The 17,614-nt window shown below is 48.6% G+C and overlaps 1 protein-coding gene across 1 annotated transcript in view; it reads left to right on the top strand.

The window, feature by feature from the left end:
* The first annotated feature begins 7,439 nt into the window (after positions 1–7,439).
* Positions 7,440–17,614, top strand: part of LOC125940996 (uncharacterized) — an 18,650-nt gene continuing 8,475 nt past the window's right edge. The window contains exons 1-3 of the mRNA XM_049657863.1: positions 7,440–7,540; positions 10,060–10,126; positions 15,448–15,705. Of these exons, the coding sequence (XP_049513820.1) occupies positions 10,114–10,126; positions 15,448–15,705 (271 nt within the window). The 5' untranslated portion in view covers positions 7,440–7,540; positions 10,060–10,113. The remainder of the gene's footprint in view (positions 7,541–10,059; positions 10,127–15,447; positions 15,706–17,614) is intronic.

The following is a 17,614-nucleotide window of genomic DNA, read 5'->3' as shown; positions in this document are numbered from 1 at the left end:
TAGCTTGTATCGGGTTACTAAACATCTGAGCTGCAAGCTTCCGCCACCGGCAGCGACCGCCATATTGGTGTACGGAGTGATGGCTTTTAAGTTTTGCGGAATTTTTAAAACTCGCCTGTGGCAGTAGCACAATTCTAGTGCTTGAGGTGAATTATTTCAAAGGGGCGGACATTACTTGCACGAGAAATTGAAATGAAAATTCACTAATTAACTTCTTAATTAGTTACTTTACGGCATATCGAAAATCACGAATTGTAGCCGGAAAGTTTGCAAGGCATAACCACTTGGAACGAATTTTGAGGATTGCATGGGGGTCTAGATATGCGCCATCAAACTAGCCGTAAAAATGCACTATTGTTCCACTTATTCTTTTAACATTATTTTATGCAGTGAAACACAAAAATAACTGGGGCGCCAATGTAATATGTAATTATTACCTCGAAACTGGTGTCATCCTGAAAATTCAACTCACCGGCTACAATTCATAAATTGCAATATGTGCCATAAAGTAATTAATTAGGAAGATAATTAGTGATTTAAAAAAATGGTTGAATATGTTTTTCCAATTCTCGTGCAAGTAATGTCAGCCTCTTTAGATATTTCAGTTCAGTTATGCTATCTGCCAGAGGTATTTTTAAACACTCTGTAAGACAGGGCGGCATCAAAAGCCGCAGCGCGTCAGTGCGTCGTCTGCATTACAAAGATAGCATGGCTGACTGAGCTTCTGACACGGCACGTAAACACTTATGACAATTAGGTTGTTTCCGAGACTTCACGAGTGCGGTCGCGCTGACCTATAGACACTGATGAAGTTGATACGAAGCTGGCGCCAGCGATCGCCCGAATCGTCGGTCAACACCGTCGTTGAAGTGCATACCAATCTTCCATATCACTACGCAGACAAAGACGTTGACACGACTTGAACGCGGAAGTAGCCATAGTTGTGTAGGTGCCGTGTATTCGGCGTACGTATGGGCTCGCATACGAGCGACGGTCAGGAAAGGGCGCGACGCTCCTCCTCTCCGCAACGAACAAAGCGATACGGCAGGGTACGTCGACTCTCCGACACGGCGCAGAGAAGGCTCCGCAATCACAACGTCAAAAAAAGAAGAAAAAGAAAACTGTCAGCCCTTCCACTGGGATGGAGATGGAAGACCAGCGAAGCTGTACTATATGGTGGGAATTATGTATTTCCAATTATGACTATTAAGATGTGATGGTGTAATTGGCTATTTGAACTATTAAAGAATGAGAAAAAAGGTCAGTGAGTGTCTAAGTGTTCCAATATTCCAATTTCGAGGGAAAATGTTTCGCCGTTACATACGTCACGAAAACTTCCAGACTCCCGATGTCTAGAACAGTAACGGCAAGTTGAAAACTCCATTTATATGATCCGGTGGTTGTTATTTATTTAGTGACCACAGGGACCATGGCCTTATGGTCGCTACGGTACACCGCCATAGGGTGTACGGCAAAGGTTGGCACGTCCTTCATAAACACGTCACCAACGCCGCGCGCGTTCGGTGCGAACGCGGGCAAAACGCCGCCGCCGTCGACAACAGTTCTGCGCGTTGTTTGTGTGACCGCACACAACCGCTGTCAAAACGCTGGCGTGAGCAAGCGCGCCAGCAGCAGCGAGCGAAGGCTCATGCGGTCTATCGCTTCAACGGAAAGTGAGCGGCGAAAGCACAGCGCATACAAAGGTAGGAGCCGTGTTGCAGATGACTTTCACGCGACCGCCCGGCGCCGCGCAAAGTACAAGTTGCTCGCAGAGCGGAAGCCGCAAACCCCTCCCTCCCGCGCTGTCTTCCCGCTGTCCTTCTTTCGCGTGGGAGATTGAGTCGCCAGTTCCCCTTGCGCCCGGTCGCAAGAAACGCATTTGGTGCCGCAGCTAAACGTCGACTCCCCTCCCTTCCTCCCGTCCCCGCACGGCCGCCTTTCGCGCGACGGAAGAAATCGCGTTCGCTCCCCTTGAAAGCGCGCGTCCCTCGCGCGCTTTCACTCACACATACAGCACAGGGCCAACGAGAGTTTCTTTTCTACATCCGGACGCGACTGTACCATCGAAGAGTGAGCCCTTAACAGCTTCGCTGTAAAAACGCGGGTGTCGAAGATTAGCAGACGACGAAGAAAAAGGATGCATCGTGGGCTGCTGCCTCCGCGGCTGGCGCCAAGAAGTGCGCGCACCTTCATCATCACCATGCTACCTTTTGTGTTCGTCTCTCGCCATTACAGGCTTCGTTGAGTGTATCGCGGCTCCATCTTTTCTGGTGACGCGACCTGCAAGTGGCCGGCGTTCCGCAACAGCGGGTTTATTAACCAGTGTTTAAACGCGCTCAGGGCAAGGAGAGGCCAGCGAGCGTACTCGCGCCAGCATCTAAGCGGTGTGGCTCCAATGCAGCACGTGGGGCACTCAACTGCGCTCGGGACAAAATTCACCGATGATTACGATACTCCCTAATGCGAAATTTGAGCGCAGCCCCATACGTGTTTTTGTTTCGCGATATATTGGCTGGCGCGGACAATCTGTCTCGTGCGGCACGTTTCAAAGGTGGCGAAGTGTGGCGCGACTGCCTTGCTAATCGGGTGACCGCAAGAGGCAGCGCGTGGCTGACGCGTGGGCGCGATTCACAGCAGCCGCCGCAGAGAGACCTCCACTCATACAGCGCTTTGTTTCCATATATGGTTTCGTTGGCGGTGAACAGACAACGCGCGCTACTCTAGCGCCATCTCGTAGCCATTGTCGCCGCAGAGCCCCTCTTGCGCGGCACTACGCTTTCCGCCTCACGCTTTCGCCATACCCTCCTCCTCCGCTTTCCACCTCATGGTTCCGTTGCAACCTCCGCTTTCCTCGCGCTCTCTTCGCTATCGCCGCCTTTCATAGCCCGCTGTGCTCCGCGTTCGCTCTTTCATCCTTTGCTGTGCTCGTTCGCTCGGTTACGAGGGACGCCGACGCTCGCCACAGGAATGGACGCGTAAGAGCTGCGCCTCTACAAGGAGCCACCGAGCGGGATCAGCACGTCGTGGGGGCTAGTAGGCACCTGTTCCTCGCGCGTCTCAAACAGCTGAGGAAACCAGTAAAGGTGGATACACACGCGAGGGCAAAATCCCGCCTGCTCCGCGGGCCAAACAGTCACGTGATCACTTGAATCCGACGCAGCCGAGTTGGGTCGCATTCCCACAGCCGGAGCGCCGTTTGCGGAATCCGCGTGCTTACTCTCGACTCCAACGCTTATTAGCAGGTGCACGTTATACTCGACGTGCTCTATATTCCATAGCGCTGTGAATCCCTCAACAAGAACCAAAAGAGTGACGGTTGCCTCGTCACTTAGCGTTTTCTTGTGCACCTCACTCATGTTGAAGTCACGCAGGCTGCGCGGTCTGAGTAAATAGAAATGCGCGCGCAACCACGACTCGCCCTTCCCGCTTCATCACAACAAAATACACGCGGTCACTGCTGCACAACGAAATCACACGTGGCTCCAAGCCGATAACACGCCATCGTAGCCACGCCAATGCGTCCGATGTTGACAGATTTGACGCTGACTACGCTAAATTGAGGTCAGACGACCGCCAAACGGACGGATGGAAATACCGGCGAGCATTTTCAATCCGGACCGCGAGCGGAGGAGCCGGACTAGGCGAGGGCGGCACGTTTTGATGACGCGCGCGTCACGTGATACGCCATCCGCTGCGAAAATTCCTCCTCCGTCCGGTCGTGTGAATCCACCTTTAACTGGCATGGCTAGGACCAGGGTACGCATCTGAGCGCTCGTATGCGTACTGTCGCACGTTGGTCAAACGGGTAGATGTTTAAATGAGCGATTGAAACGGCGTTTTTGCAATGTTCACGCAGCCGTTCGAGGTCATCTTGGCATACACTGTAGAGACTGGCCTTGTGTGCCTGAATTTGCAAAATGCGTCGTAATCTCCAAACATAGTGAGCAGCTCGCCCGTGAAATCATACAAGCTGACAAGATACAGCGGCTGGGTGACCTTTGCATCAGGATGCCGTCTACAGCCCTCACCAAAAACGAAATTAAGTATCTGGCTGTGATGCGATTGGGGTTCTTGAGATGTGTGACATCATGAAAAAGTTTTTATTACTTCGATCTTATTCATGTCTAAAGTATATAGTTCTGGTGATTTCGTAAATAAAGCTTAGTTGAAGTCAGCGCCTGCGTGTTTTTTCTTCTGTCCTCGTCTGTTGCGCTGTGCAAACATTTCGATAAGATGTTGGCAGACGGTTGCTCAGTAGATCCCTGTCGTAATTTTTTTAGTGGAGCTGTTATAGGCTAGGTTCCAGGAGATCGCGTCCGGCAACAGACGGAAGTAGATCAAGAACTTCAGACGTGTCGCGTCACCTTGTGGCGCCGTATTAAAACGTCGGGATGGCGGCTTTTTTAAACTTCGGGATCGTAAAAAAAACTTGTGCATCATACCGCGCTTTTCGCAGGACCTTATGTTCGCTTCTTGATTACGTGACGTAGCTCACCTTGGCGGCCACGTGAGCGCGTCAGCGCTAGTACGCGCGCTGCGATTGGCGTATCCGTCTTTAATAAAAGACGTCATGGTCTCTCCTATATCATGTGTACATTCTTTGTGCGTTAGCCCACATATCTCCTGCGCGTCGCGCCGCCTTGCGGCGCCCACTGAAATCTCCGGGGTTTTCGTATAACGTGACGAAGCTTCTCCCCCGGATTCCACGCGTGTGTCGCGCTAGTACGCGCGCCGCGATTGGGCATCCAGACTCTAATATAAAATAAAACTTAATCTCTCTTCTACAATCGTGTGTGTGCATTTGTATGTGAAGTTTGCGTTTAGCGCTGCTGTACATCGTTCCGGAGCGTAGCGCCACCTTGTGGCGTCAGCTGAAACGTACAGCGCGATAAAGTGTAGCGCCACCTTGCGGCATCGGCTGAAACGTACATCACGATAAAGCGTAGCGCCACCTTTTGGCGCCCACGGAAATTTCCAGGGTTTCGCGGACAAAAGGGAATGGGCATGGTGGCGGCGGAAGGAGACTACCGACTATTAGCGGCAGGGATTTATACACCCCCCCCCCCTAACAACCCCCCTCCCAGGAGGATTTGGACACCCCCCAAAAATCATTCCGAACCAACGCCCCCCCCCCCCTCCCCTCTTTCAGACAGGCACTCATCCTGGAAAAACATTACGCTGAACCCATGCACTGTAGTAATCGCTTTAAGAAATATTTACTTTTTGCTGAGGTGGATGCTACGTGGCCTTAATTTTGAGGTCCAATTTTTATGTTCAGCGCGCAGACGACTGTGCTACACTGCGGTCGACCTGCAGGGAGCGGAGAATCTTTGAAGTCGCGCTAAACGCTTGCGCGTGAATGAGATGCGAGATTCATGTTTGGTCTTTCTGTTTTTCTATTTTTAAGTACGTGCTCGTATGCACAATACGTACAATACGAGCACTACCCTTGTGCTTAGTCGTAAAATTGACAATGTGGCACATTGATCTCGCTATCTTTAAGCTCCGACCGGCTAGACTGGGGAATGAGTAGAATTTACTGACGGTATCTTGGCGAGCTGGCTTCAAAGCAAGCACTGCTAATGCTTGCGTGCGAGGTCGAGAGAAAAAGAACGTTCCCTGCTTTGTCATCAGCTGCAATGAAGATACTGCTGCTTCCTGTAGGAATTGCTGCCGTTGAAAGAACCTTTTCCACCATGAACAGGTTCTACCATGAACAGGCTGCATAGCACAACCCCTGTAGCGGGTTGTGCTATACATATATGCACCAAACCAAACGAAACCTATATGATGTGAACCAAGTAACCACGTCGGGTATTGTAGATACGTGCGGGGTGACACGGTGCAATTGTGTAGTTTGTGTAGTCCCAACTTTTTTTTATAATTATTATTTTGTGAATGTGGCAGCCACGGTTGGCCTAGTAGTTTCTTTGGATATTGTATGCACCGGATTGTAGCGGACATGGTGTGCATATATACTTTTTAAATGCGAATCATTTATTGGCGATCATATACCACTATATATATATAGTATCTATCTATATATCTATCCACCTACGTCTTGGTGCTCTCATGGTCGTTTCGTTAACTTGGTATGTAAAAAATTGGCATAGTAGGACAAGAGTGTATGACGAACATAAATGATAGGTCATGACATGCGTATCATGTAGGTCATGAAAGAGCCGCCTACGTCTTGGTGCTCTCATGGTCGTTTCGTTAACTTGGTAGGCACCCCGCACACTGCTTCGCATAACATCGAATCCCACAGGGCCCGGGATCTGCCGGCTTCTTTTTTTTTTCTTAGTTGTTATATTTTAATTGTATTGTTTAAGGTTTGTATTGTTTAAGGTTTGTATTGTTTAAGGTTTGTAATTGTATTGTTTAAGGTTGTTCTCCGTGCCTATTGTGCTTGGTACTTTTTTTTTCTCGTGCAAAGTGACATTGTACTTAGTTTTGAAAACGTCTGCACTTTGTTCTTTCAATAAGACTTGTAGATTAAGAACTTGCTTCACTTTGTTCTACATAGAAAAAAAAAAGAATAAACTTCGTGCAATCAAACGAAAGCTCTAAATGCTGTCCCTTATGTTCTTATAATTGGCACGGCATTCTGGTGACAGAATGCCATGAGTGTTTACGTATAGTACTGAATTTATAATCCCAAAAAACTAGGCACACATTTCGGCCTTCTATACAGCGCTCATTCGTGCCTGCCTGTCTCCACCTTCGTTGTAGTATTGTTTGCGCAACAACATCAACTCTACATGCACCAACAAGGACGAATTCCCTTGTAAGATGTGGTTTAATACGCTTGCTGAAAAGGTTAATTAGTGTACTTCTGCTAATTATCAGCTTTTCCGTCACTACTTGTTGAAAAAAAGCCTTAAGCCTTAATTAAATCAAACAACGTGGTAAAAAGAGCGCGAGCTTCTTGAACCTCTTACCCCCCCCCCCCCTCGCCTATCGCTCAAAAAAAAAAAGAGAGAGAGAGATAAGCAATACTTCGTATCCACAACTCCCCCCCCCCCCCCCCCCCCCGCGTTCTAGTAACACGCTTAGAACTTGTGCATACTTTATTGGTAATTATGCATTTGTCATTGTTTTAGCTGAACAAAAAAAAAAAAAGGCTGACGAAAGGTTGGTCTTGAGCTTTTGGATTGTGGATCAGAAACATTTCTGGACGCGGAAGTGCTGCGCGTTCATCATTATCATCGACGTCACATTGACCAACGTCCTATACACAATTAATGCACGCACTTTCACTCCGCCATCCGCCTCCCCACGTGTGGGGTAGCAAACTGGACAAAGTCCATTTAACCTCCTTGCCCTTCCTTCCTCCCTTCTCTCTCTCTCTCTCTCTCTCTTTGCCTCTGCCACTCGATTCTTGGCCAGTCACCCTTAGCGGGTACGTGCCATGATATCATCATCATCATCATCGTCCCCACGTGAGCGCGCACGAGCTCACCAGTGGCGAAGAAGAAGCAGTCCTCGCCGTTCGGACTGGTCTGCGGTTCTGCTTTTTTTGCGGCAGGTGTTCCCTTGGGTGAGCTTCGCAACGGATAGAATCACGCATTTCAAGTTCAAGGAGGCGGTTGTAACGCTGACGACGTATTTTGTTCTAATCAGGCTCCTAATTTAGCAAAATCTTGCTTTACCTCGTATGTCGTATGTACTATAGTAAGGGCAGCACTCGTGTAATGAAGAGCCTCAACTTGGCAGACCAAAATTTGGACAACGTGTGCTCTCGGACCCTTTGAAGCGTGTCCAAGCATGCATAAACAAATCTTGTAATGACCGGCTCATTGTGAACAATTAGGATCTGTACAGATCCCGAAATGTCATGTTTTCTGTTCTTTATTCACAACGGTCATTCACCTGTTGTACTAATGATGCTATCGCCTGACGAGACAGTCGAACTCTTGATTACAACATAGAAACAATAGCATTCGCTCATTTGGTACAGAGAGATAATGGGTATTACGCGCGGCCAGAAAAATTTAAACCAGATTGCAAGCCCCCGTCTAAGGCCGTCAAAATCTAAAAAAAAGCGCGGTCATTGCTGGAACCTATACGGTATGACGTCATCTCGTCAGACCCACCCCGTTCGTGAACGGCGCAAACTACCGTCGATTGATAGATTGAATATTCAATTTTTCTCGCACGGTAAACGTAGCAAGTACGAAGTTTCGGAAACACTTAAAGGGTCACGTGGTGGTCACATAGGCGCAGGACACTGCGACGCTTTCAAACTCGGTCGCTTCGTATGCTGGTACTCGTTGTGTGGGCCGACGTGGCAGCATACGAGGCGACCGAGCGAGCGAGCCGGAGCGAGTGTCAAGACGTCGCAATGTCCTGCTCCCACGTGACCACATACTTTGCCGTCACGTCACAGCGCAGAATCCCGGAAAACGAAACCGAAACTGGCTCTAGGAAAGATACTATATTAAATTTGTAATGGCGCGCTATGAGGCTTGTCAATTTTTTTTTTGTGGGGTATGGCTCCTAAAGACAGCCACAAGCAGTAATTCTACCCAGAAGCATATGTCTGCAGCTTCTTAAAGGCCATCTTCAATTAAATGTTCGACCGCGTAGAAAGCCTAGTTTAACATGGTTTAGATTAAGATTAGGAGCCTTCCGCGCAAAATTTAACGTTTGAAATGCGAGCAAAAGCGTGACGAAAAGCTTGCAAAGATATCCGTTCTTGATAACGGAATTTCTTAAAAGCGCCGTCATTACCGCTCGCCGGAAGTGACGCATAACGCGCGGCTCCTTGGCATGACCTCAGAGATTGGCACCCGCGGCGCTCTAAGAAAACTCGGAGGCGGCGTGCTAGGACTTACGTCATAGTATCGACAACCACCAGGTGCATGCGTCGTCTGCTTAGGTGCTGTTAAAGCTCTGCTAACAAGAAAGCTTTACAATAACCACCCCCGCGGCTTTGCCAAGATTGCCTTCATTGGTTATAATGACAATTTAAAACAAGTTTAGCCAAAGTGAAATTTAGTTGCAGTTGGCCCTTTAGGACAAATACTATATACTATTTTACGGAAGTGTTTAGGGGCCGCCATCTTGGGCTGTTAACGCTGCTGTGTTTCAAATTCTTAACAACGAAATGTACGATACTAGAGCCGATTTCCAAGCCTGAAAATAGTTGTATAATTGCGTTCAGCGTTTCCATGACCATGTTACATGACTTCACTCCTCCTAAAACTTAGAAATTGTTTGTGTAACAGCCCAATATGGCGGCGCTCATGAATCCATTATAAAATCCTCTTACTGGAAACGGCGGACCTTGACGTCATCGACATCGTCATGACGTCGTGACACAGCAAAATGTTGCTAAATATGATGTCATCGCGTCCATGAAAAAAAAATTAAAGGGCTGCACCTTTCGAGCTTTTGGATGCGCTCTAGTGGGGCGGCCGCCGCGGGAACCGAGCCAGCCTTTATTAAAATGACGATGACAGACAGCTGCAGTCGCACGTCGTTTTATGCTAGGTGTAACGATCATAAAAGGAGGAAGACGGACTTCGCGAACGAGAAGAAAGAAGAACAGGGCAGAGAAGACGACGAAGTACCATTCACTATGACCGTTAGTCAAAGCAGAATAAACGGAGCATCACACTAGGTATCCTGGTACGCATAAATTTCGGATAGGAGGGTTCCTATCCGACCTCCTCTCCCGGGAGAGGGGGTCACGTGCTCAGTGGTGGCACACACACACTAGCCAGAAAGGTAAATTCGAAAAGAGTACTTGACCGGCATTTTGAGACAACTTTTGTATCAATCAAAATGTCTTGTTTCTGGACCTTCACACTTGCTGAGTGTTAAACCCTTTAGGCACGGGAATCGTGTGGTTCAGTCTCTAAATACACCCTTAGAAATATGTGGCAGTAATGTGCTTTAGTCTGACAAGGCTCCAGCGACGCATCCTAATTCCTTATAGTCAAGTACCTGATGCAATAAGTGCCAATTAGGTCACCGTTAGACTGATTTTGAACTGCCTACCCTACATATATTTGTTGCTTCAAACGTCAAATTCACGTTCATGTTCTTCTGCAGACTTTACGCGGAGCAGAAGTCTGCCTCTTATCACCGTGCCGACTCCTCTGAGCTATGACGGAGACAGGTATGTGAACACTAATAACGCTGCGTGTTCGTAAACACGAAGGTAACTCCTATACGCACGCACTCTAAAGAATTTATACGCCATTTGGGGCTATATTATTTGATGCGCTCTCGAGGGATTGAGGATCCATCACGTATGACTACTGGGTCGACAGCGATATCCAATAAAGAAATGAAAAAAAAAAAATAGGCGACGTTTTCTGCCCGTACTTTCTTAAACAACGAAATAAAAAATAAACACGCGAAATACGGTCTAGAAATGTTGCCACTTATGGGGTGTATTTTTTCCTCCTGACGAATGATCGTCACCTGTCTTGTGTGCCATTGTTTAAAGCTGCGCGCTCCGTACTTCGAGGCCACAAAAGGATCGCGCGTTATCAGCCTGAAACAACATTATTTGGAGGAACTCAGCGAGCGACGCGCGTTATCAGCCTGAAACAACATTATTTAGACGAACTCAGCGAGCGCCGAGTTTCCAAGAAAGGAAACGAAAGCACAACACGTGACCATTATTGTTTGGGGACAAAGATAAGTTCCATTTTTAGAGCGTTGAAGGAAAAGATAAGCCCTAAAGGGTCACGTGTTTATTAGAGCGTAGCGTAAAAAAAAGGGCTGGTTACACTGTAAAATCACACCCTTATAAGTGAATAAGGATGTAACTCGGTCTATGACTCACACCCTTACACCCATAAATCGTGTAAGGGTGTGAGGTATAGACCAACTTAAACCCTTATTCATTTTAAGGGTGTATATTATTTTACCATAGGACGTAAGGAAAGTGTACGCAGATACTCTAAAAACTCTTTATATACCCGTTGAGGCTTATCTTTGTCCCACGGCGATAAACGTCCTACTCCTCGCGTTTCCTTTCTTGAAAACTCTCCACTCACTACTTTTCTGTTAAGAATGCGATCGATATGTGTCGCCGATAACGTGCACGGAGTTCGTGATCTGGAAGTACCGGCCATGCTAAGTAAATAAGATACATGCAAGATAGAAGTTGTGTGACAAAGGGTGCGACAGTCCAAAAGGCTGCAAGGCTTTCTTAGAATGTATATAGGGCAGACGATCACATTTACTTGCCGTATCTTCATAACTCAACACTTCTACAATGACATACCTTCGGTACATAATTGTTAACTTAAGGTCCTCTTAAGTATCAGAGAAAGAAGAAAGAGAACAGAGGTAAGAAACAGGTGAAGTGTTTTATAATCGCGTTAATTACGGTCACAATATCGTCCTTGGGTGTCACTCTTTAGGGCCATGACGTCTGTTTTCTCTGCGCCGAAAGGGACGCGGCGCCGCGGCCTCTTGTGAAGTGGCGATCTTTGTCTTGCCCGTATGTCGCGGCTGCAGTTGTATCAACGCCCCTACACGGTGTAATATATACAGGGTGATCACCTTTAGGTTTTATGAAAGTATTTAAAATAGCATGTTGCAGATTACATAATTCTAGTCCTTGAGCTGTATTATTCAGCGAGGTGGACATGTACGAGAAATCGAAACACATATTCAGCATATTAACGAAAATCTACTGATTACCTTTTGAATTAATTACTTTGCGGGTGCACGTATTGTAATTTACGAATTGTAGCCGGTGAGTTTCCAAGATGTATCCACTTGGAATTAATTTTTAGAACGACGCCAGTTTGGAGATATGCGCCATCGAACTTGCCGGAAAAATGCACTGTTGTTCCACCTACATAAAAAAAAATATTCTCTTTTATGCATTGCAGCACAAAAGTAACTGGAACACCCATGTTTTCCAGTTGCACACTTTGAGAAATATTATCTCGAAACTGGTGTCATCCTGCAAATTTATTTCAAATGGATACCTCTTGCAAGCTCTCCGGCTACAATTTGTAAATTGCAATAAGTGCAGTAAACTAATTAAACAAGAAGTCGATTAGGGAATTTTATGAATTAGTTGAAAATGTGTTTCGATTTTTCGCACTAGTATAGCCCGCTTCTTCGAATAATCCAGCCCAAGGACAAGAATTGTGCTATCTGCCACAGACGATTTTTTGAAAATTTAATAAAACTTAAAAATGATGACCCTGTATACTCTTTAGGTGGGAACACTACTCGGCTTGCTTGCTTGCGAGGCTCGATCGAATACGTCGCGCGCCCTTCGGTCCGCTGACGGCAGCGGCTACCAACGGCGGTACCACGCAACTTCAAGACAGAAAAGGTTTTATCCCCCGTTGGTATAGCAACCGGTACTTCGCGGGAAATCCGAAATGATTGAGCGTCGCGCGAAAGTAGGTCACCGTGGTGAGAGGAGACGGCCTCGACGGAGCAGATACGGCGACTCATGGTTGATTGTGTTATCCGCGCGTTCCTTGTGCGCACAAGCTCTCGCTTGCTTTCTAACTGAAGTTAGACATCCGCTGCCGGTAACCGGACCAACGTGGCGCCGTTGCTACTTTATCTGGTCGATCGCGCCTCGCCAGTGTCCTCACCTAAAGATTATGTACCTTGCACCGTAACCGCGGTGAGTTCATTTGTTTTATTAAAATGTACCCCTGTGGCAGATTAAGCAGTGTCTCCATGGTTCCAAAAAGCTTCCGATCGCGTGTTTTAGGCACCCAACATTACCAATAAAATAAAATTATAATATAGTAATTATATGGACACTCCAGGCGCATTCCTGCGGTTGTCGTCGCCGTCGCCGTGATGTTCTGTATAAAGTCCAAGGGTGATAACATCATAGCCGCGCTTCGTATACTGTGTGTGCGAGTGAAAGCGCGCGAGGATGAGCCGACGATGGCGGGTCAATCTCGCGCACGCCGGGGAGGATAGCGGGGGAGGATGCGCGCCGTCTTGTCGAGCGCCAGGCTCCAGGGGGAGGGGGGGCGCTTTCTACTTCAACTGCTACTGCGTAAAGGCCCAACCACTGCCTGCCGACGCACGCCAGTGGTTGGGCTTTAAGGCGCGGCCGCACGGGCCACCCTATCTTGAAAGTCATCTGCGACGGGCACAGAGTCCGCCGTGCATTCTGTTTTCGCGGCTTATATATAAGTTCGCGTTGATGCGAGAGGTAGCACGAAGGTCAATTCGCTCGCTGCTGCTCCCGCGCTTCCTCACTCCAGCGTTTTGACAGCTATAGTTTCCGCGGTCATCGAGTGAGATGTGTTCATGTTTCTTTGTGTGCGCGTGACACCGTACTTGTTAATCTAGTTAACGTAAGCCTATGTTTACAAGTTTATACGGCCGATAAACCTATCCCTTACTACGTATAGCTGTCTATACTCATTTGCTATCGCAATCTATTCATCGCATTTAGGGCGAAACTGGAACTTTTTAAAGCGAAATCATTATATGCCCCATTACGCGAACATCCGTCAGCGTCGGCGTGACCGAAAGATGGTACAAAAATGGCCGACGGCGCAAAGAATCAAAACACGTCATAAAAATACTCGGATTGACGTCAAATTTCTCAGGGAAGTTCGATCCTGTAAACAAAGTAAATTAATGGCTTTGAAAAGAAAACTTTATACATTTAGGTCTGAGTGGGAATCTAAACCGGCCACTCCAGGGAGCAAGACAAGCATGCTCACCCGACGCCACGACGTCTCCATAGTTCTGGCTGACTAAAGGCGTGGCCTAGTGCGTGCGTCATTGGGCACGTGACGGTGCAGCCAATGAGGAGGAGGTGGGGCCGCGTCATGAGTGTATAACATGAGCGCGTTCATGACGTTCGCGAGGTCTGCAAACGGTATAATGCTCTCGCGTTCCCACACGTAAGCAGTCTGCCGAATTTTATTATTGCGATAGAAATTATATGGACACTTCAACCGGATATCTGCCGTCGGCGTCGCCGTCGTCGTTGCCGTGAGGTTCCGTATAGATTCCAAGGGCGACAAAATCGTCGCCGCGCGCCGTATGCGCGAGCGAAAGCGCGCGGGGGACGCGCGCTACACGGAGAGCGAACGCACGGTGGAAAGCACACTCGACCGTCGCGCGAAAGGCCGTGGGGGTATGGAAGGGAGGGAGGCGGAGCGGCGCTGTGCTCCGGCACCAAAGGCGTATCTTGCCACTTAATCTCCCACGCGAAAGCAAGAAACGGGAAGAGGGAGGGAGGGGGGGGGCAGCTTCTCCTCTGCCAACAACTTCTCTGCCCTTTGCCCGGCGGTGCCGGTCGCCCGCACCGTCTCTTATCTCCACACGGCTCTGACCTTTGTATGCGCTGTGCATTCGCCGCTCAGTTTACGTTGAAGCGATAGATCGCGCGAACCTGCACTTGCTCCCAGCGTTTTGACAGTCGCTAGCTGCGGTCATTCAGTGTGATCTATTCATGTTTGCTTGTGCGCGCTGACACCACGACTGTTAATTCAATTGGTAAGCCAATGTGTCCAAGTTTATGCAGCCGATAAAACTACTATCCCTACTCCGAATAGCTCTCTACTAATTTGCTATCGCAATCGATGCTTCGCCTTTCGGGCGAAACTGCGACATTTTTTTTGTCCCGCACTTGACTATATGGATGCATGCTTTTGATGTGTTCAAATATAAGAAACGCGCTACATGCATAGAACTCGCGCGTGTAGCTTTGTTGTGCATTTAGCAGTATAATTAAATATGTGGAGGACGCTTAAGCTTCACATTTAAGAGTGGAACGCGAGAGCATCCAAAGATCCCTGGCTGCTTATCAGGCTTCCCGGCAACTGCAGCTTTTTTGTCCAATTTCGCCTCCGCGCGCACCTGCCGAGGAGGCGAGCGCCATCTGGATGGTGTTTTTGCAAGAAAGGAACCGCGGCGCGCCGCTGTGTGAATTGAAGAAATGCCGGAAAATGGGGTTTGTGTTTGAGTTTCGGCGTAAGAGAATTATGTTTTCTCGTATATTCAAATTACAATCCGACGCTGTTACGTTTGTAGGTTGTTACAATCCGCCTTGCTTGCGTTTGCGTTCTTGAGAAGTCTGCGCTTGCTACTTCCCTGTCGAGAATGCTATCTCACGCTGATGATGCACATGTCGTTCTGCCCTGGGGGTGCCAGGCGCGCAGATTAAAGAAAGGAAAGTAGCGCAAGACAGATGAGGCGATTATCGTTGTTCATGGTACAAGATAAGCCCCAAGGGTGCAAACTTTTAAAGTGTAGTTGTAGACATGCTTTCTGGATAGACTTACACTCTTTTTCACCTTTTAGGGGTGTAAATTATTTTACAATGTACGTTCATAGGTTCATCGCCGTCGTTATGCTGGAAGTTCAGCGCGACGGACATCCGAAAGTAATTTTTAATTGTTTATATAGTGCCGGGGTTAAGTGTGCCGCGCAGGGTGTACGCTGCGATATCTGAGTCGTGCGTTCGATTTGCTGCAGGCACCATGCACGCGCCGGTAACCTCGGTGGCAGCGCCGGACGTGAAGACGACGGGCGGCTCGATGGCAGCGCCGGATGAGAAGATGACGGGCGGCTCGATGGCAGCGCCGGATGAGAAGACGACGGGCGGCTCGATGGCAGTGCCGGACGAGAAGACGACGGGCGTCTCGATGACAGCGCCGGACGAGAAGATGACGGGCGGCACGATGACCTCTGCCCAGTCGACGCTTGCACTTTTCGCCCTGTCTGGAATGAGTGGTACGCTGCTGGGCCAGACCATCACCACCATCACGCCGCAACCATCATTAGCATCACGATCACACCGCCAATCGATCGTTACCGTCACATCACACCATTATTGCCATCAGCATAATCTACACCAACACCGAAAGAACGATTACTACTGTTGCTACTATTTGCTACTACTGCTGCTGCTGCTAATGTTTACTGCTACTAACTAGTACTACTGCTACTACTTACTACTACTAACTACAACTACTACTACCACCACCACAGCCAGCATCGCCATCATCATGAGTCTGTGACGAAGGCCGTTTCCCAATATCCAGCTGTGCGTGACCTTCGCCAGCTGATTCCGCAATCTAATCGCTCCACCTTATCCTCTGCCACGCTCCACGGCGTTTCCCCTCCCTTGGCAAGCGCCGTTATTCCAAGAAACCACCGGTTACCTGCTTCACGCATTAGATAGCCTGCCATTAGATAGCCTATTGTAGACTGCCGGGGATTCTCCCTCTATTCCATACTGCCGTCTTCCTACACCGCTTAAATGCCGCTATTCCAATAGTGCTTGTACCAATGCCGTTGCAACCGTCCTAGGCTTAACGCATGTAGGCTGTGACCAAACGATAGCGTCATGCACTATCCGTACAGAACGTTGTGTCAGTAGAAGCGCTGCTTCGCTGGCGCTGTGACTTCGCACCGTATTGTATTATTTCCATGGTGTATTCAATTTATTACCATGTCTGGGGGCATCTTTTTTTCTGCTTCGTCTACGATAAATCCCAAGTGCGCCTCGCCTGCGCTGACGCGACTCGGAAAAGGCCGATTTTGCTGTAAAGGAACGGTGGCGTCATCTGTCACCGTTTCGTTGCAGCGAAAAAATTTTTTGAGTGGCCTCGCCACAGACTAGGCCTGCTTTGGATTTACTGTGTACGAAAGGGTGGGGGGAGGGGGCGGCAAGTAATGCCATCACACGTGGTAATCAACTGAATCCACCATGAAATCGTATACGTCTGTGCGAAGCTACAGTACCAGCGAGCCAATCGTTTCGCTATATATATATATATATATATATATATATATATATATATATATATATATATATATATATCCGCAACACCCCAACGACCACCGCTTCGCGTCGGCGCTCGGCACCGTGGCTTCCGCCGCGGCACCGGCGCACAACCGACCGTGCCGCCAAACAGAGAGGAAAAAAAAGAAAATGGTGATACGTCATCGAGGCGAGGCCCCGCCCATGCACGGATTTGTTGTGAAAACAGTCGCACCCGTTTTCCGCGCGCACGTCACTGTAGGGGCCGCTGTCATTGGTCTCCGCCGTTCGCGGCTCGCGTCTCGCTCTTTCATCTTTCGCTGTTTGCTCGTTCGCTCGGTTACGCCGCCGACGACGTTCGCCGCAGGAACGGGCCATTAAGAGCTGCGCTGTAATACGTGCTACATAAAAGTGTTTCTCCGAGCGTGAAACAAGCCCGCGAATAAACGCAAAGTGCCTCGAGCGGCCAGTCGCGCGACAATTTTGCGTGTATTCGCGGGCTTCTTTCACCTCCAACCTTGACTTCCCTGCGCCCCTCGAGCACGGAGATAAGATTATTGCAGTAAGTGGGCCTCTTCCCTTTACTACTCACGGCAGCCGCTTCTTTCCATCCTTCCACGTGGCTGCTAAGTGCCACAAATGCATCGTCCACTGTCAAAAAAAGAAACACTGCACAGCTGTCACTGTCGTGCAAGGAGTTTATCGTAAATATTCTGAAGCACAGCTGGTTTCAGTATGACACGTTAGCGCGAATGCGTCGAAGACGGGAAATATATTCCCAGGTCGGCCTTCGTTCCTGGCGTGGTACGTGGTGTACGGCGTTGCATGCGCGCTCGTTTCACGCTTTGTGCTTCTCCCAATACCACCTGGCCACAA

The sequence above is a fragment of the Dermacentor silvarum genome, chromosome 10 (genome assembly GCF_013339745.2).
Source record: "Dermacentor silvarum isolate Dsil-2018 chromosome 10, BIME_Dsil_1.4, whole genome shotgun sequence".
NCBI classification, from domain to species: domain Eukaryota; kingdom Metazoa; phylum Arthropoda; class Arachnida; order Ixodida; family Ixodidae; genus Dermacentor; species Dermacentor silvarum.
The sequence above is the reverse complement of the archived record's forward strand: the minus strand, read 5'-3'. Positions and strand labels throughout refer to the sequence as shown.